The sequence below is a fragment of the Cinclus cinclus genome, chromosome 4 (assembly GCF_963662255.1).
Source record: "Cinclus cinclus chromosome 4, bCinCin1.1, whole genome shotgun sequence".
Taxonomy (NCBI): domain Eukaryota; kingdom Metazoa; phylum Chordata; class Aves; order Passeriformes; family Cinclidae; genus Cinclus; species Cinclus cinclus.
In genome coordinates this window covers 57,906,031-57,931,167 of record NC_085049.1, presented here as the reverse complement: position 1 = coordinate 57,931,167, position 25,137 = coordinate 57,906,031, and the positions used below count along the sequence as shown (strand labels likewise).

The window sequence follows — 25,137 nt, the reverse complement described above, 5'->3', positions numbered from 1 at the left end:
TAAATTCTCCTAGTGCAGACAAAGCTCTGCAACAAAGCAGGCCCAGCTGCGAGAGAGGGAAGCAGTACTGGATCCCAAAGGCTTGCATAAATGAGGAACAATTCCCAGGTCTCAGTGGACTGTCAAGTCAGTGCAGGCACTGTCTGCCAGTGGCATTCAGAATGTTGAAGCCCCCCCATCTTGGTACAACTTTGAGCAACGACTGCTCTCTAGAGCACACAGTGCCAGCACGGCTGCAGCTTGGGCCTCTTGGCACGGACAGCCCGTGCTTACATCATGTATTTGGAAGCTGACATCAGGGGCCTGGCTTAGAAGCATCTAAGGGCTCTTCTGGTGTGGGGGCTCCTGAGAGCTTCCCCATCACACTTATCTCCAACTGCAGGAACTGGGGATCTTGACTTTGAGATGGCTGTGCGAGAGCAACTCCCGGCATCACGGTGCCTCCAAAGTTGGGTAGCACCTGGCTCTTGCTCCACCGGACCCTCTGTCCCTTTCAGCTCATACTACACTGGCCTCCAGCCTTTCCTGCAGTCCTGCTCGCAGAGCTTTCAGCAGCACTTCCATCCTCCTTTGCACATCCAGCCCAAATCTCCCAGAAGCCCCCAAACAGTTCCCCAGCCTGGGCTTTTCTCCTACACCCCCATATAGGTCTGATACACCTGGCGGCTCCCCCTGACTCAGCTGGCTTTTGGAGGTGCTCCGGAGCTTGCTGTGTCCACCCGGCCTCCAAACAACCCAGGGCCTTGGGGGTAGCCCCAGCTTTGCACCCATCTGTTGGTTTATGTGTGTGCTTGGTTATTCCTGTGGATTTGCAGGGGCTTCACCCAAGAGGCATCTCCACTCCTGAGGGGCGTGGGCTGAGGAGCCCTGAACACTGTGGGGCCTTCTGGGCTTTCCTGACGGACCCCTGCTCACCACCCGCTGCCAGCGCGATGGGACCCTCTTTTGATCATCCCCACGCGGGGCCACACCGCTGTGTGGGGCTATCTATGGGTGGGCTGTCGTTCCACGCTGAGGAGAAACCTCCAGCAGGGTCGCGGGCCCCAAAACCGAGCCCGTGTGCGTCTGCCCCGCTCGCCGGAGTTAAGGGACGGCAGCTTGGAAGGCGGCGGGAGCGGCTGCGGTTGCGCCTTTAACGGCGGGCGGAGGAGGAGGCGGAGGAGGAGGAGGGCCGGGGCTGCGCTGGGTGACATCAGTGGGTTTGGCTCCGGGGCTCAATGGAAACTGGGTGAGCGCCGGGCTGTGCCGAGCACACGCCGGCTGGAGGGGACGGCGAGCGGGCGGGAGGCGGCAGGCAGCGCCGCGCCGCGCCGAGCCGAGCGAAGGAGGGACGCGCCGGGCACGGCCGCCACCAGCCCTCCCCAATCCTCCGTCATCCTCCCCGCCGCGGCCGCCTGGCCCCCTGACAGCCGGCGGAGCAGCATCCCCACACGGCCCCCTTCCCGTCAGGGTGGGTATGGGGGGCGACCGCCCGCATTTTGGGGCGCAAACCCCGGGGGAAAGGCGGCCCCTCCGGCTCTTTGTGTGCGCGGAGGGAGGGGGAGGGGGCGGGGGAGGGGAGGGCAGGGCGCGATGCGCCGGCCCGGGGGGATGCGGGGGACAAAAGCCCCTTTGTGGGGGCTCGGGGAGGGGGTCGCCCCCTCCGCCAGCGGCAGATTTTTTTTGGGGGGGAGCGTTCCCCCTTCTCCCCTTTCTCCGCCTGCCGGGGCCCTGCCTGGCTGCCGGCGGGGCCGGGCGGGGAGGGGGGTGCCGTGTGTTCTCGGCGAGGGTCTGCGGGGGTCCGGGCGGGGGGCCGCCCCCCGGGGGATCGAGCCCCCCAACCCTTCCGTTTACTGATGCTCCTGGTCTCCCTCCCCGGCCCCCATCATCGCCTCTTTCGGGGGAGAAAGGGTGTCTGCGTTTGGGGGGCTGTGGGGTCGGTGTTTCCTCTCGTGGGGGGCGGTAGGGGCGGGGGTCGATGGCCGTGGCCGGGTGCGAGTGGGGGGACGAGGAGAAGTTCAGCGCCGTTCCCGGGGGTGGCAGCTTTTTGTTACCTACCCGGAAAAATAACAGCTCGGGTACGGCTGTCTTCGCGTAGTGTTTGCCTGTAGGGGGTGGGGGGTGTAAGGGACATATTTATTATTATATATTTTTGTGTGTCCGCCCCCTTCCCTGTTTTTCTGTTGTGGCCATTTCTTCCTCAAATGTAGTTCAAATGCTCTGTGCTTGGGGTTTCTTTTCTCCCCCATCTTATTTGCTGGTCTTCTTTCTGTAAGTGTCTAAGGGTCTTGAGGGGATTGGTATTTTGCATTTCAATCAAAATGTATTTTTTTTCTCTTTTCCTTCACATTTTTAAGCCAGTTCAAATTACTGGTTTCCTAGCCTCATCCGTTTTTTTCCCTTCAAACACCAACACCCCCAGAAAAAAACAGGAAAGGCCGTGTAAAGCCTTAATGGTCTATGGGTAAAGCAGCCCCCACTCCCCACACTTCCACTGAAAGCTGGAGCGGTGCTGGGATCGGCAGCCTCCATTATGGAACTGTGGGTTTGCTTTTGTATGGCTTTTGCTAGACAGGGCATCTTCTCATTCCCAACCCCCTCGGGTGGGATAGAGGTGTCCCTGCTGTCCCCCAGCCCCTCTTGGCCCCCACCCCCCCCCCCCCCCGATGATCCCTGCATCTTTGGTCGCCATCGTTGCTGGCACAGCAATGTGGTATCAACTCTTATCGTGTGTTTATATAATGGCCTTTGTGCCTGTACGTGGGTATTTTATATTATATAAAAGGGGCTGGTGCAAAATGGTGTGTGTGTGGGGAAGCAGCGCTGGTGGCAGGATAGTATTATTATTTTTTTTTTGTGGCTGTGTAGTATTGGATATTCACGTATGCAAACGTTCATGCAGAGCACACTCTCGCTCTGAGGTTGTATGTGTGTTAATCCCTTATGGAAAACTAAATGGTTTAACTAAATGATTGCCCTGCAGCCCCTGGGAATGCTGCCTTGGCTGTAGAGTGCAGGAAGGGTGGCAGGGCTGAGGAGGTTAAGCCTGTTGGGGGGTGGGTGTGGGAAGGAGGGATGGCTTTTTAAATATTACATGTATAAATAATATATTGAGGGCTGATATAAATTTCACATGTAAGAATATGTATGTTTTATAGGTACAATTTTCTTTCTTCTTGTAACAGTAGACCTGAAAATCAGAAGATAAAGGGCGGAAACTGTAGATGGTGGTGGGGGTACGAGTGTGAAGTAGAAGCAAATGGGATAGATGTTTGAACTCCTGGAGCAGTTGTTGAGGGGGTGGGATGTGTGTGTCCTGTTCTCTTACCAGGAATCCAGGCTCTCGCTCTCTGGCGATCCTCCGCCCAGGTTTTCTACTCACACTTGTGTATGTATGTTTGTTGGGGGGGAGATAAGGCAAAATGACAGCTGTGCGAGACCATGATTTTTTTTTACTCCATTATCCTGCTTCCCGCTTCCACCCCCGCGCCCCAGAGCATTTTTAAGATTCCCCTTTGGAGCCTGTTGCTTAATCAGCTACAAGGACTGCTGCCTCGTTTTGTGAGAAACCCTTCTCAACCTGGCTCCTGCCAGTCCTAGAAGGGTGGGTCTGAATTTAGGTTTGGGACTGTGGAGTTGCAGAGCAGTACCTGCTGTGTCCCGGTGCAGAGCAGACCCCACCGGGATCTTTTGCCCAGTCTTTGCCGTGTGCTCAGCTGTGCTTGCCCCGGCTGGGAATTGGACTCCAGTGGAAGTGTTCAGGGTTCACAGGCCTGGGTAAACACTCCATGAAGGAAGGAGGATCGAGAGCTGTCTTCTTGACAGTGGTGTGACAGGTTCCCGGGGACACAGACCTTTGATCGTTCATTGGAATAGGAGTGTAAGCAAGTCAGATCTATATGTGGCTCTACAGAACAGCGGGCAGCGGATAAAAATCATGTCTATTTGCTGCGCCCTCTCCCAGGTATGCCTGCCTCCTGGTTCCCAAGGCTCTGCCTTAATTCCTTTTAGTAAGAAAGTCAGAAATGGCCACAGGGTTTTGTAGACTCTAGATGCACAGAAACCCACATGCATAAGCAAATACTAGGTAAGGGGACTCCACCTCTGAGTGTTTTGTGTGTGGTTTCTGGTGACTGGAGCTCTGCTTTCAGGGTTCACAATGTCCCCTGAATGCCTTGATAGGATTATATCCCTGTACATCTCTGCAGCCCGTCCATTCTTCTTTCTGTAATCCCATCTCCTGGGGCAGGAGAAGAAGCTCTGGGTTTATAGTATGCCCAGAATCCTGTAGCTGGGATTATTTTTTTGTACTTCTGTCTCACAAGGCCATTTCTCCCTTCTTCCTTTCAGTGATGCTTGCTTCCCACCAAGCTCCAGCAAGGGAAAGTTCCTCGCACCCACTTGTGAAAGCATGAATCATTCCTCACCTTTCCTGTCCCCAACAGGCTCTGTGTCTGCATTTTGTACGCTAATAATGTGGCATTGCATAAATTAGGACTGTGGCAAATCCTTCTAAAAGGAGACATGCTGGCTGTCTTGGGAAGAGATGTGGTCTCTAGAATAAGTTGGTAGCCATAAAGAGGCAGGGGAAAGGGAGCTATTGCAGCAGAAGTTGAGGTTGGCAGAGAGAGCAAACTGTGGCTGTGGTCCTTCCACCTAGTTGGTTTTCTGTGGAACATGAGTAGGCTGAGCTTGGGCATGTTGATGGGGTGTATCAGGTCAAGGGGTTAGCTAATCATCTCAGGTAAAGGGATGAGGAAAGGCCTGAGCTGCTAAAAACAAATAGCTGGCACACCTAGGTAGGCAAGAGAGATGTAGAGGCTCAGGTAGACCAAAGGAGGTGGTGATCCCATCAGCAGAAGCATGTGGAGATGAGCAAATGGCGTTCCCTAGTCAGTGTGTGTGCCTGGCAGGGTTTAGTTCAGCGAGATGTCTCCTCCCTGTCCCCCGTGCTGGCCCCTGCCTAGGAGCAATGGAGTCACTTGCTCCTGGCAGTCTGTCTGTCTCTCACAGCCCTTGGTACCTGTGCTTCACCACCACCCCTCGGTGTAGGGTGCTATTCCCCTTGGAGTAGGGCTGGGTCAGAGAGAAACTCCTGACAGGGTTTATTATGCCTGACCCTTCTGTTGTCTCACAAGGCTACTTCTGTCCCAGTGCCAGGTACTGTAAGGTACAAGAAGTAGTACCTCTCTACAGTAGTGTGGTGTGATCACACACTGAAACCTTCTTGGGAGGGGTTTCCTGCACCCCTCCCCAGTCTCTGAGCAAAATGGTGGGGAAGAGTCATGTTCAATCATGCTTCGTTCTAATAATGGGAACATGGGTAAAATATGCTTGAGAGTGTTCCGTTCCTGCAGTGTTTCTTGCTCATGCTGTCCCTGGAAGTTCAGGAGATCAGGGGAGGTGATAGAAGCCATGTATTTAAGTATTTTAAGATTTAAAACCACTCAGTCTTTGGGTAAAGTGGGGAAGTCTCTTCTGTAGTCTTACATGATTCACTTCCTGTTTCTGCTCTGACACTGCTCTTTCTGTGCTTCTTTTCTCAGCACGACTGAACCATGGAGCTTCGAGTGGGAAACAAATACCGGCTGGGCAGAAAGATTGGAAGTGGATCGTTTGGAGACATTTACCTAGGTGAGTGTGAGAGTCTGTCTCAAGGTTGGTTTTCTCAATTGCATCATTGTTTTGGGGTTGTTTTTCTTGCCTGTTGGTATTTGTGGGCACCATGTAAGGTTGGAAGGGGTGGAGAAGAGAAAGAACTAATGGAATACTGTTAGTGGCTGCTGGCCTTTTCTTGGCAAAGAAAGGGAGATGAGCTCTGCTTTGCTTTACTGCATACTGGAGACACAGTGGTGGTTGATCAGACTGATTTAGATTTGGACTGTTTGAGGCATATTTGTCATACACCCTATTCCAGCATTCTCACTTCCTTTTCTTGAGCTTGGGTGTGTGTGGGTATAAACTCTGTTCACAGAGTGTGTGCTGGAAAGGGAGGACATAGCTATTCCTTCAAGGATAGAAGGAATACATTTTTGGAAAGACTGGTAGTGGAAGAGGTGGTCCAGGACCTGTAAGAGGTCTGAGACTAGGAGGTGTAAAACAGGTCAGAGAGCCTGGCCTGGTTGAACTCCTGAGGCTCAGATTTGTTAGATATGTAATGGGATTTAGAGTTAATGTCTGGAATGACCTGAGCTGGAAGCTCAGTGGACAGAGCCCATGAGGTGCTGGGTTTCCTGTTACCACAGCAGGTCACCTGGGTAGAAGTTCTTCCAAACCAGTGTGCTGATGTATAGATATGTTCCCTGATGCTTTGCCTGCTCATGTTTTTATTGGCTCAAACCATGTGGGGCCAGAGTGGCGAGACTACCCAGCCAGCAGCCTGCTCGATGCCTCCATGAGGGCTGGTGTTACCTGTCTCTTGTTCTCACCACTACCTGTTCCACTGTGGTCCTGCAGGCCAGCAGAAGGGCTGCCCTCTGCTTTGGTGTCTGCACTCTTTGCAGGTGGTTGTCATGCGCTCCTTGACTGTTAATTTGTTCAGTTGATACTGAACACCACTCTTCACTTTCACTGGTCCTTCAAATTTTCCTAGTTTCTTAATCTGCTGAGCAGCTTGGAGCCAACACTGCATTTGAGGTCTGGCATTTCTAGTGCCTGGCAGTGGAGGACTACCCTCGAGTGATCTGTAATGTGATACTTTGTGATCTGCCCAGGCTGCTTTGGTTCTCCTTGGCTTTCCCCATCACCAACACTATCAGGTTGCAGAATTGGCCTTAATGCACTGTCAGCTGTATTGCAGGAGAGCTCTTCTAGGATCTCCAACATCTTCCCATCCCTCCCCAAATCCCTTTCATTGAATGTATCTAGTTCAGATTGCTTTCTCCTGTGATTGTAAATCACTGTCTGTTTTCAACCTCAGGTTTTTATCTCTGGTTCCCTCTTGCTTTATTATTTTCTCTTGATTGGTGTTGGCAGCCCTTCTTGATTAAGTGTCCTCTGGGAATCATCAGTAACAGGTTTTGTTGCCACCTTTATCCAGAACATGAACAGAGATGATAAATAATGGATCTGGGATCCCAGTTCCACTGTGTGTTGCCTTTACTGCAGCCTGTTCCTATATGTTGCTCCTCTGTGACCCTAAAACCAGTTAGTGTCTTGGGTGACAGTGCTTTTAATTCCCAGACGCTAGGATTAGGGGTGGTAGTTCCGACACAGCGTTTTCCACCTATGTTAGGGCTTGAAGTGTTCCAGACCCTCTCTAGGACAGCATAAAATGTCAGGATCTTGCAAAACATCTGGTGTACGTGTGGGGAGAGAAAGGAGGTACTGAATGGAAAGGCCTGATCCTGTATTGCTCTGTGTCATGTAACAGGTCATCCATCTGTGAAAGTCAGGTATGGAAAATAGCCCTGGTGAGGGGGTTGTGCCTGCCTTGCCTGTCACCAAACAGAGAAAGCCCAGTGCCCCAGTGTGGTGAGCACAGCAGGATTCAACCAAGTTACTTGGATGCAGTATCAAAGCCCTTGTGATGTTCCTTGAGGTGCAAGCCAGCATGTTTTGAAGCAGTGATAGTGAGACTTTATGGAGCCTGGGTGACTCCCCAGCCTGGAGGGATTGGGCATGTAGTCTGTGGTGGTGTGTCTGGAGGACGCCTGTGCTCATGCTGTACTCTCACGGCCTGCTCTGCAGACAGAAGGACTCATTCACGAGGACTTCTCTCCTGCACCAGGTTCACCTCACAGTTCTCTTTTTTGATAATGGTGTGGACACAGAGCAGGGCTTGTCTGTCTCTGAGGATTAGCAGGGGCTATATGGTTTATCCTGAGCTTCTCTCTTTTAGGGTGTTACTACCTTCACCTGCTCTGTAACCAGTGGGTGCTGTGTGCTGTCCTCTTTGGGGTTTGTTTTAGGTTTTTTGTCTGTCAGAAGGAAACTTGGATGTTTCTACATGTGTAGACACAAATGATGGACTGTGTTAATCCTTATCTGCGTATTGAAGCATGTTCCTTCTGTGCCCTGCTTTTAGGGATAGATGTGCTAGGTGGAATATTTTCCACCCATTAGTTTGAGAGGGTGGGAAATAAGCTCAGGCTGTCCATGGGCCTTGGCTAGCCCATTTACCTCTAAGACTGCTCATTCAGAAGAGCAAAACACAGTTTGCAGAGGAATTGCCTCGTCCTTTGGGCTGCTGGAGGGGGAGGTGGTTTGTCAGAGGTGCTGGCCAAGAGGCAGGGCAGGGTTGCTGGACGTGTAGGAATCGTTTGTGGCTGGGACACATACTGGTGGTGGAGAGGAGCTGGGCAGACAAAGCATGCTGGGACCTGAGCTGGCTGGGGACAGTTCCTGGTGGCAAGCTCCTCCCTTGCTGGGAGGAGAGTGCCTTCCCTTTGTTTCCTAGCTTGTTAACTCTCTCTCGCCCTGCCTTCATCCATCTGTTCCCAGCCCTCCATTCTTCCTTCGACAGGCTGTGGAGAGGGGCACAGGCGGTGGGGAGTGCAGGGCCTCTGCCTGTTGCCCCCGATGCTCAGGGAGGGTGGTGTTTATTGTATCAGACATGCAGTTAGGATTCCACTCTGAAAAGATCCTGTTCAGCCGGTGACATCCTCTGTCCCCAGGGCCCCGTTTCAAAGAGCTTGTGATGAATGAGTTGAATTTGTGCAGCCCCCACAGCGGAGCGAGACTGGGGGAGGATGTTAGGAATTATCCCCCATCCTACATTCAGTCTCTCGAGTGGCTGAAGCTAGCAGGCTCTGCTGTATTTGTCTGAAACACCGTGCTTTCCAGTCTGTAAAGAGAGCACAGAACTGTTGCTTTTGTACTTGTAGCTTTAAAAAAGATGGTGGTCAAAGCATGGAACAAAGGATCAGAAAGATTCCTGCCCTTAAATTTCTTCCTCGCTAGTGGTGGTCTCGATCTGGGTGGATCTCTAGCCAAGAAACAGTACAGGGAGCAGCTTGTAGGCATGGTGAGGTTTGCAGAGGGAACAAATCTAAAGAGTTCAGACAGTGACCCCCTCAGCAAAGAATAGGTCAGATTGGTCCAGAGAAAGACCACAATAATGATTAGAGGGATGAAGCACCTCTGTTATGAGGAAAGGCTGAGAGAACTGAGATTGTTCAGCCTTGGAGAAGAGAAGGCGTTGGGATGACCTATTTCCAGCCTTCCCTCCCTGAAGGAAGCCTACAAGAAAGACTGAGAGAGACTTTTTGCGAGGGCACATAGTGATAGGAAAAGGGGAAGGAGTTTAAACTGGAAAAGGTTTAGATTAGATATTAAGAAGAAATTATTTGCTATGAGGGTGGTGAGAGACTGGAAAAGGTACCCCAGAGAAGTTATGGATGCCCCATTCCTAGAAGTGTTCAAGGCCAGGTTGGATGGGGCTCTGAGCAACCTGGCTAGTGAAAGGTGTCCCTCATGGAGGGGGTGTTGGAACTAGGTGATCTTCAAGGTCCCTTCTAACCCAAACCATTCTCTGAGTCTACTTGTGCTCTTCTAGGCCACAGGGTTGTTCTTTCTCTAAGTAACACCTGTGTTTGGGCTATGGGGAATGTGAGTATCTGAGCATTTGAATTGCATAATCACATTTTGAAGAATCTGAGTCTTCCTGATGTCTACCCCTGCTCTCCTTTTTCCAGCTTTATGTGCCCACAGACAACACTCCCTACCTGCAGACAGCCCAGTAGGCAGATGCATCTTCTGAACACCCAGGATAATGTGGAGATGAGAACTCATATGTTCCCACCATTCATGTTCTGGGAATTGGGTTCATTCAAAATGCTAATGCTGCAAGAAGTCAGAGAGGTTCATCATTGCTTGTGTGTCAGAGAATGTACTGGGAGAGGGAAAGATTCTCCTTGGGGAACAGACAAGGGAGCTGCTTCAGAGGATTTGGAGGGAAGTCTTCACAAAGGCAGGGGAAAGAGACAAGGGAAGGAAGTGCTCATATGTTTTTTGGTTTTCTGGGGTGTTTCCATGCTGAATGAGGACCAGTGGTAGAACACTAATCTAAAAGGTGGGCAGATACTAGTCTCTTTTCTTGCTCTTTTCCTCCTTGCACTGCCTGGTGCTTTTAAGAGTGGTCCTGTGATGGAGTGAAGGAAATGTACAGACTTGTTTTACTGGCCACCAGTTTTTAAGTGGAAAATGCCAGCATTTTTCCAAAATGCTGGACAAATGTTTGTACCCCCTCAGGATGGCTTTTTTCCTTTCCCTTCTCCTGGATCCTGCATTAAAATCTGTATTAAATTGATCCCATTGCTTCTCTTTCCCCTCCCTCAGAGCACCCTAAATAATTCCTCTCCCTCCTTAGTGTTTACAGCCTTCAAATATTTGTAGACTGTTGTCATGTCCCATTCTTCCTCTCCACCCTTCTTAGTTGTATCTCTTGTCTATGTTACATATTTAGCTCTTTTAATCTTCCTTAGTAAATCAATCCCTCTAGGCCCCGATCGTTTTTGTTGCTCTCTTACAAATTCCTAGCAGCTTGTCTGTCTCAACCCAGCACTGCAGCATCTAGATCATGTGTTTTTGCTAGCAGGCAGCTCTTGGCTAACTTTGTGTACAAGCCAGAACTCTACAGCTGGAGATGGATCTCTTTAGGATCCATGGGGAGAAGCAATCCAGTTGTGTGAACATTTCCTTCTTTTCTTTGGTCTCTGGCTTTGGAGGTGGTGTCTGAAAGAGGATAAGTGATTTATCTGCAGCTTGTCCTTGTGGACTCTTAAAGTTTTATCATGGAGTTCAGGAGGCACAAATTAGCCAGACCTACCAAAACTAGCTACGGGATAGCTGCAAAACATCACCTTTGACTCCAGCTCATGTTTGGCACTCATGTTTTGGAGCAATTTATTTTATGACAGTGTTCATAAGCTGCTTGTGATCAGGGGTGCTCTCTCTGATTTGTGTTTTAAGTGCAATTTCTAGTAGTTCCAGATATGAGGAAGGGCTTGTCAGAGGTGAAGCAGGCATGGCTGGGGAGGAGAGAAGCAAGCCTTGAGTGTCATTCCCGTGACCCATGTACAGATATTCCTTCTTTCCATTTTAGGATGATGTGAAACATCTGGAATCCTTTCAGCTAGTACAAGAAAAAGAGCAGCCTGTTCCTTCTTTGACAGCGCACTTTGGGACCAGAGTGCTGGCTTTTGCAGCTGGCAGCTCAGTTGTTTTCAGAGAGAAGCATGTGGGGTGGTAGTTTAGTGTCCTTGCAGAGTATCTAGCAATACCTTCAACGAAGGTGTCCAGGTAGCCTAATTCAGGACAGGATTCTGCTTATTTCTTCATGCTTCTAATTTGTGAGATAGCGAATGTTTCTGTGTTGGCAAAAGATAAAGGTATTATTAAAACCCTCAGGAGAGGGAGAATCTGGGGATTTAGAAATTGTCTGTATGGAGCAGGTCAGTGCTGTGGAGAAAACAGAAAGAGCTGGCATGTTAGTAATGTCTCCTCCTGCACTAATTGGATGTGTTGAAATGATGTTACTGAGTAACCAGTAATTTTGCTGGGGAAGAGATACTCCATATCACTGCCTGAGGGGCTGCTTGGATTTAGGGGCTAGGTTCATGATCAGAGGAAGCTACAATTTCCACTCGGTTTTAGGTACTGTTGATATGTGCAGATTGACCTTCCAAAGTCTGGCACTTTTTGAGATAACACGGCAGTTCACGTGTAGGATTGTTGTTCTAGATTGACTTCAGGATCAGATCTAGTTTCCTCATGTGCCTCTCTCTGGGCTTGCATTTATAAATGGCAGTGCTGGAAACAGTATGAAGTGGCTGAATCTCATTTCTGTCATAGAGAATAAATTTCAGACCAAATCTTTAGGTTTTGACATCTTTACAGACCTTGTTAAAGTGTTTAACTTCAGTAGAAGCTTGTGCAGTCTTCATTTCACTCTCATTCCTATGCAGGAGCCAATATTGCAACTGGTGAAGAGGTGGCCATCAAACTGGAATGTGTCAAAACCAAGCATCCCCAGCTCCACATTGAAAGCAAGTTCTACAAGATGATGCAGGGAGGAGGTGAGATGGGAGGAAAGGATGGGGCCGGGGGAGTGGTTGGAGAAGGAAATTTTCTGGAGGGCTTTAGAAAAGAAATTATTTGATGTTACACTTGATCTTCTCAGCAGGGGATTCAACATCTATTCTCTCTGTTCCCTGGGCTTAATCTTTTTCTTTCCCCAGTGGGTATCCCCTCCATTAAATGGTGTGGAGCAGAGGGGGACTACAATGTGATGGTGATGGAACTTTTGGGGCCCAGCCTGGAAGATCTCTTCAACTTCTGTTCCCGCAAATTTAGTCTCAAGACAGTTCTGCTGCTGGCAGACCAGATGGTAAGTTTCCTCTGAAGCATTTGTGCCTACTCTCCTTTTCCATGCCTTTTCCCCCCTACACACTCCCCTCCCATCCCCTCTGCTTGAGAAGTGCTGTATCCCAGGCTTTCTTCATTTAGCACAAATGGCTGCCAGCTTTCTATTTCTTGATGAAGTTGGGGGCCTGGAACCTAGACACTGGTGGCATTTCCTTGTCTCCATCCCTCCTTCTTTTGCCTGCTGCTTGCCTCCTGTTAGTGTTGCACACATAGGAACTTTTGCCTGCATGATGAATTACTGACACCTATCTTAATTCCACTGCTCATGTCCTGGGTTTAAGACCCTTAGCTCTTCTGGACACACCTGTTCCTTTCTTGGCCCAGCTAAGTTCAGAAGCTGACAGCTGTCAATGCTGAAGCTCAAAGTTTTAGTCCCTATAGACCTGCTTCCCGTCCTTCCTTGTAATGATAATGATGACCTTCCCAGAGTGAGGACTGGGCTGGTGTGCAGGGTTAAATTCCATCTCCAGATCCTGCAGCATCCAGAGGGTGTCTTTATCTTAGCTGTCATTGCTGATAATCAATGCAAAATGTCCTTTTCTTGCTCTTGACAGGCCAGTGTCTTAGACAGGGTACTGTTTTTAACAGATGCAGTTAAAATCAGTTTATTTCTTGTCTGTCTGTCTGTCTATCTATCTATCTGTCTGTCTATCTATCTATCTATCTATCCCTCCTCCAGATCAGCCGTATTGAGTACATTCATTCCAAGAACTTCATCCATCGGGATGTGAAGCCAGACAACTTCCTTATGGGCCTTGGCAAAAAGGGCAACCTAGTATACATCATTGATTTTGGTTTGGCCAAGAAGTACCGAGATGCCCGGACCCACCAGCACATCCCTTATCGGGAAAACAAGAATCTGACTGGCACAGCCCGTTATGCCTCTATCAACACCCACCTGGGAATTGGTGAGCCTGCTTGCTGTTGCCTCTTGGTGGGGCTTTCCAGGGGAGGTTTATGTCCCCAGAAGGAGGGGGTTGGGTTCTTTGCCTGACTCCACTGTTAAGCTGCCTTGAGATGGTGGGTGAATAACTTAAATGCTACGCCTGTGTTATTTCTGCTGCTGTGGTGGCACTCTGAGCTCCTGAAGATAGAAATCGTTTCCTGGTCTGTGTTTGTGCACTGTTTAGTGCAGGGAGCCCTGTTGAGCATCAAGACTGTGACCTCCCTGACTCTGCTTCTGCTAAATCTGCCTTTGCACAATTTTTGCAGGCTGATTAGATGTGTAAAGGAGACATTCACAGGCACTGAGCCTTCAGGAGTATGTGCGGTTGAAACTTGTCTTTTTTGGCTTCTGAGTGCCCTCATTAGTGATTGTTCTGTAGCTGTCAGAACTGGAAGATAGAGGCCCACTGCAATATGGTGTTACCCACCACTAAGGATGGGGGCTGTGCTGGAAATGTACTAGAAGCTGGAATGAGGGGAGGCTCCCACCTGCCTGGACACCCCTGTTTTGTGACTGAGGATTGGCTGTGACAGACCTTCAAAATACAGATGTGTCTGTGAACTGCACAAACCCAATAAGGCAACTTCAGGGAAGTAGTGTTCTGCCTTTAATGTGTGTGGTTAGTACTGAAGGGATGAAACTAGGCTGGAAATGAGTGTTCAGCCAGGTGATGGATCATTGGTGATGACCATCATCCCCAGGTTTTGTAAAAACCTTGTGCAGGTTAGTAACCGCTGCGCTTAAACCTCCTGAAGTCACCCAAACTGCTCTCCTGGGAGTCAGCCTCTGTTGGCTGTGAGGAACACAGTTGAAAATCTCTTACAGTTTTCTCTTCTTTGCTCTGCCCAAAAACTTCTTTCCAGCATTTGACCTCCTTTCTCTGCTAAATTTTAGCTAAACTTTGTTCATAGTGTGAGGCTTCCTTACTTACTGTAGGATCCATTTAGAGCAGGCTGACTTGGTTCTACTATTGACTGGCAACTCTGAGGAGCAGAAACACTGAAGCTGTCTTGCCTGTTGGACCCAGGGAAGTATCTGCTGTGCTTGCGGATTGTTTATATCTCTGGGAGGCCCTTCTTCTGAAGTGTATAACCTAATCTGGGAATTTGAAAATCAGAGCGAGGCATTGAAACCTTTTAAACTAACAGCTTTCATGGGATTTCACATCCTCATTCTTCCTACGTTCTCCCCTCTTGCAGATATTTCTCAGAAATCTGAAGTCAGTATTTGGCCTGCAGAAAATAAAGCAGTTTTTCCCACTGTCTTCATTGCTTAATACTATGTAACTTTAGATGGAGAATGCTTTATTCATATCAGAATGAGGACTGTTGTTTGTTGAGAGTGGGCTATAATCTCCTGACCTCTTCCATGTTATAAAAATAGTTCTCATAGAGCTTTCTGAGTTGGCCTTCTGTATTTTGGCTTGACCTGCATATATATAACTGACTCTCCGTTGAATTCTCAGTCAAGATTTCCACAGCCATGGTAACTGCCACAAGGAGACATGCACAAAATAATTCTCACTACTATGTCTGTCGATTCTTTTGTGTGTGCCTGCTCTGCTTGAACTGATCACGAGAGGCTAAATGTCTGGTCGTGGCTTTTGAACGACTTCATTATTCATTCCACCCCAACTTAGCCCTTTACTACTGGTGCTTGGCTTGTGTGTCAGGATGAACAAACAATGTCTAAACAGTAATCCGAGGGCAAATTGCATATGCCATCAGTCTGAGTGCAGCCGCCGCTCTCTCCATGCCCTTTGATTTGGGAAAGTCTGGGTGTGAGTTACTCTGTGCAACAGGTCTGGGGTGTATTATCTCCACATTGCAGATAGTTGCCATGAACGGCATAAGGGTTACATGACTTGCCTGGAGGAAAGGGGGTGGGGGTGTTTGGGTTTCAGCTGGAGTTCCTGTTTCTCAAGACCTTGCCACAGGGTATATAACAGAGACATTTGTGAGTTAGCAGCATTGCCATGGGAACCATCACTCTGAATTTTTTGACTTTTCAGAGTCTAAATTCTCTGTCCTAATGTTACGTTAATGCGGTCTAGGGAGAGGGAAGGAACCAGGTGCCGGGGTATTTGTGTGACAGGAATAGCGAATGAATAAATGTCTTTATTTGAATTTGCAAGCTAAGGATTGGGCATTCTGATGTCTGGAGGAAACACATTCTTTTCCCAGTGACTGGGGAAAAAAGTAGGAGGCGAAACTGGCGAGGGTTCCACAGCTGGAGACTTGCCGTTGCGGGAGTCATTGGACTGTGCAGGCTTTGGTTCACGCATTCCAGTCAATTTTCACATGCTCTAGGGATGAGAGTCCCTTGCACCCACTGTAGTCTGTAACATCTGAAATAGATGCCTGGTGTGCCCAGGAGACAGTCTTGGAAGAAGCCTGGTGGTCTCTGTCTGGGTGACAGAGGGGGTGGGGGGTGCAGTGCCTTCCCAAATGAATGTCTTACATGGTATTGGTGTAGGCTATGCAGATCATAAGTCCTCTTGCTTATCCTGCCCTCTGTCACCCATTCCAGATTCTTGTGTGTTTTTAAAGGCTGTCGCCATGCAGCGGGGAGAGAAAGGGGAACTCTAGTCCAGCATGTGCAAGATCAGATCTGAGTATGTAATCAGGAAAACATTGCTCAGTTAAGCCTGCCTGCAGCTGCAGCTGGGCTGGCTCCAGGGAAGACAGCTGATTTCTAGGGAGTTCTGCATGGGAGCAGCATCACTTTGGTAGGATCAGGGTGGAGGAAAACACTCTGGACAGGGGGGAGCAGGAGACAGTTTAGGCTGCAAAGAAACATGTTTTGTCATGAACTTTGTGTCCGAGGCAACCAGTCTTCAGTCTTTGCCCAAGCATGTCCTGTCCTGTCATTCAACCCTGACTTGGCTTATGAGGACCCTGCTCTGGGAGGGGAGTGAAGGTGTGCACTGGCTGGGAAAGCTTGCTGGTGGTGGGAGGGAACTGGCAGGAGATTGCTTGCAGAGTGGGTTGGGTTTGAGAGGTCATGCTGGGTTGTGTGGGAAGGTGACCTTGTGTTTTCTGTTGGAAGGGCTTTTGGGAAGAAGGGAGTAAAGGATGAGTGTCTTACAAAAAAGACATTTTTCATACAATTTGCTTTCAAAATCACCCCCTTCCCATTGTAGGAGAGCTGAGATAAAATGGAGAGAGGAAGTGTGGTGTAGTATCACAGGTTATGACTATAATCCTGCTTCTGGACAGACTTGCTCAGCAGATGCATTCACTACACTGGTATTTTTCTTTCTCTTTTCAAACTCCAAAGTGAGATTTATTTTTTTTTCCCTGCAGCCCAGGGATGCAGTGAGAGTTAGTTACGAATTGTCAGGTTTCTAAAAGTGGAAAGTAGTAACACTAAATAACGTTTCCTTGGTGTGTAGAGGTAAAGCTTTATTTCTAACTTGGCTGTTTAATGTTATCTAGTATCCTGAGGATGTTGGTGTACTAGACCCTGCAAAAAAAGTAATTAAATGGTGGGAGGTGTGTAATAGTAGCTGAAGATGAAACAAAGAAACGGGATGTAGGAACTGTTGTCCTTTACCCTCCTCCAAGGTTTAATTCAGGATCTTGTAGGTAGGGGTTACAGGTAACAGACTGCCACAATGTTTTGAGGTAGCTGCCCAACCGTGACTGTGATGGTGTTGGTACTTCAGGCTCATCACAAGTTTGAATCCCACTGAAGCTGTTTAAGTGGGCTACAATGACCACATGTACGTGAGGTGCTAAACGCTGGGAGTGCAGCGCAGTCAAACGTTTATCACTTGGCATTTTAATAATTAGGTGTTGTGCTTGCAGTTGTTTTTCCTTGCTCATATTGCTGTGTTAAGACACAGTTAAGGTGTGTTTGCATGCATGTCATGGATACTAGTTAGCTTCCCAGTTTGGTTTTTAACCTCTCTCATTGCCTTCAGTGAGGGCTTGTAGCATCCCCCACTGACTTCAGGCTCCCTAATCTCAATTCTCTAATTCTGGCCTTCCCTAAAGTGCTAGGACTGTGCCCAGGCATATGTTTGCAGAATGTATCCCGTTCTGGATGGGATTGGTCGCTGTGCTCAAAAGTGCTGTGCTTCACACAAGTGGAGGTGTGTTATTCAGCCTGCCCTAAGCAGTTTGGAGTTCAAGTCGGATTTTGGAGGCGACATCCTGATTTATTCCTGAAAAGCTGATTTGCTTGTTCAGTAGGTTTCTCTAGTTCCTGCCCTGTGTTTCCCTACTCCTCTGAGGGGAACCACCATGCTCTAGTCAAGAAGCCACAGCTAGAGGTGTTAAAGCTACAGCATGGATAAATCAAGGGCTGGCAAGGACTGAGGTTATCCTTGTCTCTTGTACTTTCAAGCCCTGGATGTGTGTTCTGACTCCATTTCCACGTACCTCTTGTCTAAGGATGTAGGTCATTAGCCAGTAGTGTTTAGTTTTGTTTATTTGATAAGTATGATGAGTAATCGCAGCCCTCTGAGAGTACACGTATCCCAACCTTAGGCTAAATGCAAAACTGAGTTTCTTTTCTCTGCTCCTGTCATAGCATCCAAGTATCTCCCAGACAGTCATGTAATTATCTTTAGCAGTAGCCTGATAAAATTAGGAAGTATTAGCCCCTTTAAAGTGGGCAACTTGAGACAGTAAGTTAGTGAGGTCAAAAAATGCTGTAACTTCTGCATGCTCAAAGTAAGACACTTTGAGAATCTGCAGGACTGCTCTCTCCTCTACCATCTTGGAATGTGATGGTTTTATGGTGTTTCATGAGCTTTTGACCCTGATCTCGCCTATCAGTTATGGACTGATGAGACCCTTGTTTTTTTTTTCTGCAACCACAGTACTGTTTTTTCCCCCTCAACAGTTTTAACTTGCCAAGCCCTCAGTTCTCAAAACAACTAGGAGGTTATGAGAGATTCACAAGAAGAAAGAACCTTGTGACCCACAGCTTGTGTTGTTGCATGTGGATATGTATATCTGTGACCTGCTACAGCTACTCTTTTGTCATGATTCAGCTCAGCTAACAGAAAAAAGGACAGCTGTGGTGATCTACTGGCCTTTGAATGGGGCAGGTGGTAGCATGTATCTGATACTGACAGCCCACAGACTAGTACACAATCTGCAGCATCTTCCAGGATGTGGCACTGAATCCAACAAAATGTGCTGTAGTAAATTAATCTAATAGATGAAGCTCTTTAGTCTTTCCTCTATCCCTGTGCTCTCCCTTAAGCCATATTTTGCTGGCCTGCTATCTGTGTCAGTTGTTATTCTTCTGGAGATGTAAAGTACTTTCTCCAAAGCATTTATTTTATTTGGGAGGGAAACAAGAACAAGACAATCTTGCCAAGATTTATAAAAGAATTTGCAAGCAATGTTGGAGGAGTTTGGAGGAGTTAACCAGGCAATATTTGCAGTTGTTGAGATTCTGCATAAAATCCTTCTTGAGCTAGCTTGACATTTTAAATGGCTTGGCTATTCCAGAGAACAAGGTCAGTGTGTAATGTTAGTTTTTTTGTTTGTTTGTTTTTTGTTTTTGTTTTGTGAGGCAGTTTCTTTTGTTTCATAAATAAGCATCTAAAGATGGGTCCTTCCAATGGCATCTTAAGGGTGACCCTTGGTCTGAGTAGAGTTGGTAGTGATGCCAGTTACACAGTCACTCCCCATTTGGAGGGGAATTTTTTTCTTCAAAGTATGTCCCTTTCCTCCACAGCTTGAAAAATGTCACCAAGCTGGAAAGACATCTTTGCACATTGCATGTTAGGCTTCTATCAGCAAATTATCAACAATGTTGTTTACTACAAGAAAGGGTCCCTAGTTCCTTGTTTCTGCCCTGCTTAAAGACTATCAGCAGTTTAATTAGAAGATGTGTTTGAAAGGGCTGTGTTGGACTTACCTCTGTTACATTTGTCTATCTATGACTACCTCTGTCATGACTAATCCCTGGGTTAAAGAATCATTCTGGGTGGGGAAGTGTAGGTGCCCTTCCTCTGGGACTGGGAAGAGCAAAGTAGGCAGGGTTGCTGCAGCAGTTCTTGAGATGTGAAATTCTTGTGTGAATTAAGGCTTGTCCAAGTGAGGAGGTAGTCAGAGTCATTAGTTATGAAGTGGGTTGGGCTGTATGGGAGAGGAGCACTTTAACTCTTGTAGTATGACCATCATCACAGGAATTTGCTCTGGAATCTCTTCTACAAGTTTGACTATCTATATAAATCTACTAGAAAAGAGAGAGGGTTAGTTGTTCTGTTCAGTGTTCACCTCCAAAGCTGTGATTGCCAAAGCAGTTTTGGTTGCTGCTCACTCCTTGCACCTTTGTAACTCCTCACAGAACAAAGTCGCCGTGATGACCTGGAGAGCCTGGGTTATGTGCTCATGTATTTCAACCTGGGCTCGCTGCCCTGGCAGGGCCTCAAGGCTGCCACCAAGCGCCAAAAGTACGAGAGGATCAGCGAGAAAAAGATGTCAACGCCCATCGAGGTGCTCTGCAAAGGGTACCCTTGTAAGTGCTCTTGTCTTGATGGCTGTCTTGTCTGCTGCTGTACTTGTTCACCTGCTGAAACCCCCTGGAATCCTGAATCCTAAAGGGCAGTGCCCAATACCCCAGCCCAGGATATGCTGCTGACACCAGTGATGAGAAGGATAACAGAGCAATCGTGATACAGTTCAGGTTCAGAAGTGGGAAATGTGCTTTTGTGAACAGTGAAACCTTATGTTAGTAAGGGCATGAGGGTGCTAAGAGGAGGGATCTTTAGGACCTTGTGAGCATTTTAAAGGGGAGTGGGCATTGAGCTGAGAAGGTCTGCTGGTGATGATGAATTTTTACTGGTTAATGAGGAGCCCCAGATATAAACAGCCAATGAAGTGGCAAATGCAGTTCTCTGTAGGTAAACATGGAGCAATGTATGTGAGAACAGAGAGACACCTTGGTCCTCATGTCATGTGCACAGTAGGAGGCTCTGCTCTGGCTGACCAGTGCCACTCACCAATAAGCTGTTGCAATTGCAATTGATTGTTCTGTGAAAACATCAACTTTGTGCTCAGTGGCTGCTGAGGAAGGGGAGCATTAAGAATTACTAGGAAAGAAGCCCAAACAGTGTGCATAAACCCATGGCCCCCTTGCACCTTTCATGCACTATGTCGGTCTGGTCCATCCCACTGTTTCACAGAGGATATGGTATTACTGAGAAAAGGCCTGGGAAAGGGCCAAAAGAGTGATAGAGCTGAGTTGATTTCTGCCCAAGTAACGAGTTTGCTGGAAAAAGAGGTGTGTTGAGAGATGGCTATGCCTAGAGAAGTTTGGATAGGAGGTGATTATTTGGTGGCCCCAGTTTTTCTATTGGAAGAGAAACAATGCTGTTTTTTGCCAGCTTCAAAAAAAAAAAAAAGGATGTGGTTCTTCACACAGCCAGTAATAGACCTGTGGAAGTCCTTCCCAGAACATGTTGTGGATACTTAAATCTTTACGGGAGTTAAGGGAAAGAAGGGACAAGTATGTGGTAGAGAGATCCTGTGAGGATTACTAAATAGTTAGGAACTACATCCAGATCAGGAAGTTCCTGGAGCTGAAAGTAGGTGCTGGGCTAATGTCGGTGGAAGTGTCAGACATACCTGCCTCACTCTTTCTCCTCTCATCTACTCCTGGCCACTGCTTACAACAGGCTACTGAGCTAGGAGCATTTCTGTTCTGAGTTGAACTTCCCAAAGCTCATCTCCAGCTCTTCTTTAAGCCTGTGTTCCTCCTGTCCTTCATCAGGCACTGTGACCTTGCTAGGTCTTGCATGGAGAAGCCGACAGAAAGAGATGCATAACATTTTCTCTGGTAAAAAGAGAGATGGGGTCCTTTTGGTGGCCAAAGCGCTGCCAAACCAGCAGGCTCAGTTTGTGTTACAGAGCTCTTTGTTTGTGCTGTCCTGGTCCAACAAGCCACTGTGGAAAGGCTGCAGCAGCTTCATGGTGGGACCAGGGAGGTTGGATGGCCCAAAGAGCAGCCATCAGCTGTTCTGTGCTCTCTACAGCTGAGTTCTCGACATACCTCAACTTCTGCCGTTCACTGAGGTTTGATGATAAACCTGACTACTCGTACCTGCGGCAACTCTTCCGCAACCTCTTCCACCGCCAAGGCTTCTCCTACGACTACGTCTTTGACTGGAACATGCTTAAATTTGTGAGTGTGTTTTGCAAAAGGGCTGGGCCAGGGTTGGTTTGTATCGTGGAGATGGGGGAGGAAGGTTGAAAACTGCCCGCTGTCTGTGCTTAGCCCTGATGAACAGCTTGAGCAAAAGACCAGGCAGAATGAAAAAGAGGCAGAGTTGTTTGGTGTGTGAGTAACTGGGGATATAGCTACTGTTGTATTAGTGAGTGTGTCTGATGGAGTATGTGTGTCAGTAGATCTATAGCTAGAGGTAGGTAGTTTTTTCAGGGGAGAACTATATTTGGAGCTGGGACACAGATGTGGATTGCCATAACAGCTGTAGTTCATATGCTTTGTCTGTTTTGTTTTGGAATAGAACAAAGTCCTTTCTTGGTGCAGTGGAAGACGGTGGGGGGAGTTTTGGGGATGGAGCTCCACTTCCTTAGCATGATGGAGCACCGTGTATTTTCTGTCCGGGGCTGCTGCTATCTTTCCTGCCTGACAGCCGTGTGTGGCATGGGGGTTTCTCTCCTCAGGGAGCAGCCCGGAACCCTGAGGATATGGACCGTGAGCGGCGAGAGCATGAGCGAGAGGAGAGGATGGGGCAGCTTCGAGGGTCAGCCACGCGAGCGCTGCCCCCTGGCCCACCTGCCGGAGCCACTGCCAACCGTCTTCGGAATGTCACCGAACCCATGGCATCCACCCCCACCTCCCGAATCCAGCAGTCCGGTGAGGAGGGTGGGAGAGCTGGGGGAGAGTGCCACCCCTGTTTGTGGCTGGAAACCAAAACTATTGACTGATGTTCTTGTCTCGACATTTCTCTGCCCCAACAGGCAACACGTCCCCCAGAGCAATCTCAAGAGTGGACAGGGAGCGGAAGGTCAGCATGAGGTTACACCGGGGAGCTCCCGCCAACGTCTCCTCATCTGACCTCACAGGGCGGCAAGAAGTGTCACGGATTTCAGCATCACAGGTGAAGTCCTGCTGCAGCGTTCCTGGCCTCGGCCTGGATGTGCCAGAAGGTCTACAGGCCCCAGAGCAGTTTTTGCCTGATTTGCTGGAGCTGACATGAGCTGGAAGTTTCTGGTGTGGTGAGGGGAGTGGTACCAAGTTACACCCTTGCTTTTCTGTTGTGTATTTTCTGGAGGCCATGCTCAGTACTACCATTTTAGCCCTCTGCTTTGCTTGGAGTAAGTAAGCCTTCACCTTGTTGTCTTCCATACTACAGTGGTTTGGAGAAGCAAAGCAGTGAACTCTTGAGAGGGAGGGTGTCCTGAGAGAAACATGCAGCCTTCCTGTTTTGGTGCCTTTTTTGCTATTTTCTTCCTTTCCAGCCCTTAGTAACTTTTTTTTTTTTTTTTTTTTTTGTAGACAAGTGTGCCATTTGATCACCTTGGGAAGTGAGGAGCAATTGCCACTGGACCAGTGTTTGCTTAGGTGAGCCTGTACTCATGCCTGGGAACCCCTGAGGAGGGAAGTACTGGGAATAAAAAGCCTTAAGTTAAGACGTCGTGTTGTTGTGGGGAATCGGTGTATTTCCTTTCCTTTCACCTTACTTTGAGATGTTTTTTGGCTTCAGAGGAAAGAGTAAGGTTGGCTGCCAAAACCTTGAGGGGACAGATTGTCTTAAGTATAAAGGTAGCTTCCATTTCTCCAGGAGGATAGGAAGGGTGGAGAAGGTGCTGAGCTGGGGAGCCATTTCATTAGTTCCTCATGAATACTTTTCTGGCAGTGTGACAATGTTCAGGTGGAGGGTGCTGAGCAGGTAATCAAGTGTGCAAGACTTTGTACAGCTACTGAGTGCCTCTTACAGAGGATACTACAGTAGCTGGGTAAGGTAACTCTGAGGGGAGGCAGGAGTGTAGAAGAAAGGGCTGATTTGATCTGTTACACTCCAACTGGCAATAGAAGTGCTGGGAAGAGCCTTTATTCCTAACATCTCTTGCCTTTTTCTCTCTTTTGAATTCTCTTTTTAGTGTCTTCACTGTATTTTTCTTTTAAAAAACAAAAAAACCCAAAAAACAAACAAAAACCTAAAAAAAATAAAAGACAAAAAAAAAAACAAACAAAAAAAATCCAACAGAATTTCTTTTTGCCAACGATGAGGAGTCGAGCTGTGCCCCTGCACTGGTGTGAGCCGTTTCCAGAGGGTCACCTGTCCCCGGCGTGAGCGCCTCCGAGGAGCTGTCGACGTGGGAGCCGTGTGGGAACACCTGAGCTGCCCCCAGCCCCTACTGCTGCCCCCACTGGCTACCCTCAGTTCCCTCTCCTGACTCTCCGCTCCTGCTTTTGATTTCTCTCTCTTTTTTTCTTCCTTTTTCTTGGATATCTTCTGCTTTAATTTTTTTTAATATTGTTTTCAAATCATATGGTTTCTAGCCATATAAAGTTAAACTTTGCTCTCCTTTTTTTCTGAGGGCAGGGGTCGGTGGTGGGTGGGTCAGATTTTTTTCGGTCTTTGTTTTGTTTTTTTGGTTTTTTTTTTCAGGAGCCTTGTGGAGGGAATCAGGAGGGAATCAGATTCCAGCCACACTTGATGGTGGAAGTCTGATTTTTATTATTATAACAGAATTTATTTTCTCAAGCATTAAACACATTTTAAGCTGTGAGGGGAATTGTGGCAACAGCCTAATCATTGACTCGGGCTTCCTTTCCTTGGGTGGCTTCTCTGCGGTTTCTTTTTTGGCTGCTGGGAGAAGTGCCAGCCTTCCCTGATCCAAGTGGTCCTCACACACCGAGGGATCTCTTTGGAGAGGCACCTGGTCCCATGGAGGATGGGATTGTTGGAGCTGACATACAGGGAGAAATATACTTCTCATCCCTGCAGCGGGGTCTTTTTTTTTTGTCTGGCTGTGCGTGTTTTTCTATTTTTATTTTTTAATTAAAACTTGTTTTAATTCCTGCGGAGAGAGTGTGGGACTTGAGGAGAGGGGCGCACAGAAACTGGAGTTTGGAGTTCTTTCAGAGCGATGGTTCTTGCTCTCTCCTTTCCTCATGCAGCCCCAAGTAAGATCCACCAATACATGCACAATCCCCTCCTGCCCTCTCCCACTCGTCTCCCTCCCCCCCCCTTCCCCCCCCCACTTTAGTTGTTTTTAAATATAATTTAGGAATACTCAAGCTGCTTTGTGGCACTTGGGGCTTTGAAACACAATGATCACCACTGCGACCTATGGCCTGTAGCAGACACACTGTCACTGTAGTGTGGAGCCGATGGGTTGTTGGCAGGGCGGGGAGGGTGGGGTTAGTCTTTGTTTTGTTTGTTTTTACCCTTTCTATTTAACACTTTATTTTTCCTCCCTGTTTTTTTCCTAATTTATTTACCCCTCTTACTGTCTCTCTCTTTTTTTTAATTAAAGAGCAAAACTTTTTATTACTTTGTAATTTAAAAAAACAAAAAAAAACCTGGAGAACTTTGGGGGGGATTTTGTACTTTTTTCCTGTGTAAATATTGGACTTTTTTGAGCTTTATCGTGGTTGTTAATTTGAAGTAATAAAGTAGAAAATGATAAAGTGATGCCAGCATCTGTCATTTCTTTCTTTAAAGGCCCTGGCATATTTGCTGGGAGTCACATCTTGCACTCAGGAAGCATGGTCTTGCAGCTGAACCTGTTTCTGAATTCCAGGAACAAGTTTGATTAGAATTACTGGAAAAAAAGGCACAGGACTGGAGTGCCTAAAAATAAACCTGAGCTGATCTCTGCAGTTGCAGCCTTGGAACAGGCGAGAGT

The 25,137-nt window shown here is 47.9% G+C and overlaps 1 protein-coding gene across 1 annotated transcript; it reads left to right on the top strand.

The window, feature by feature from the left end:
* The first annotated feature begins 5,537 nt into the window (after positions 1–5,537).
* Positions 5,538–24,452, top strand: CSNK1E (casein kinase 1 epsilon). Its single transcript, XM_062492175.1, has 9 exons — positions 5,538–5,613; positions 11,886–11,996; positions 12,159–12,307; positions 13,025–13,253; positions 19,604–19,774; positions 21,291–21,439; positions 21,943–22,135; positions 22,240–22,379; positions 22,778–24,452. The coding sequence occupies exons 1-9, from the start codon at positions 5,538–5,540 to the stop codon at positions 22,808–22,810; spliced, it is 1,251 nt and encodes a 416-aa protein (XP_062348159.1). The 3' UTR covers positions 22,811–24,452.
* Positions 24,453–25,137: the final 685 nt, after the last annotated feature.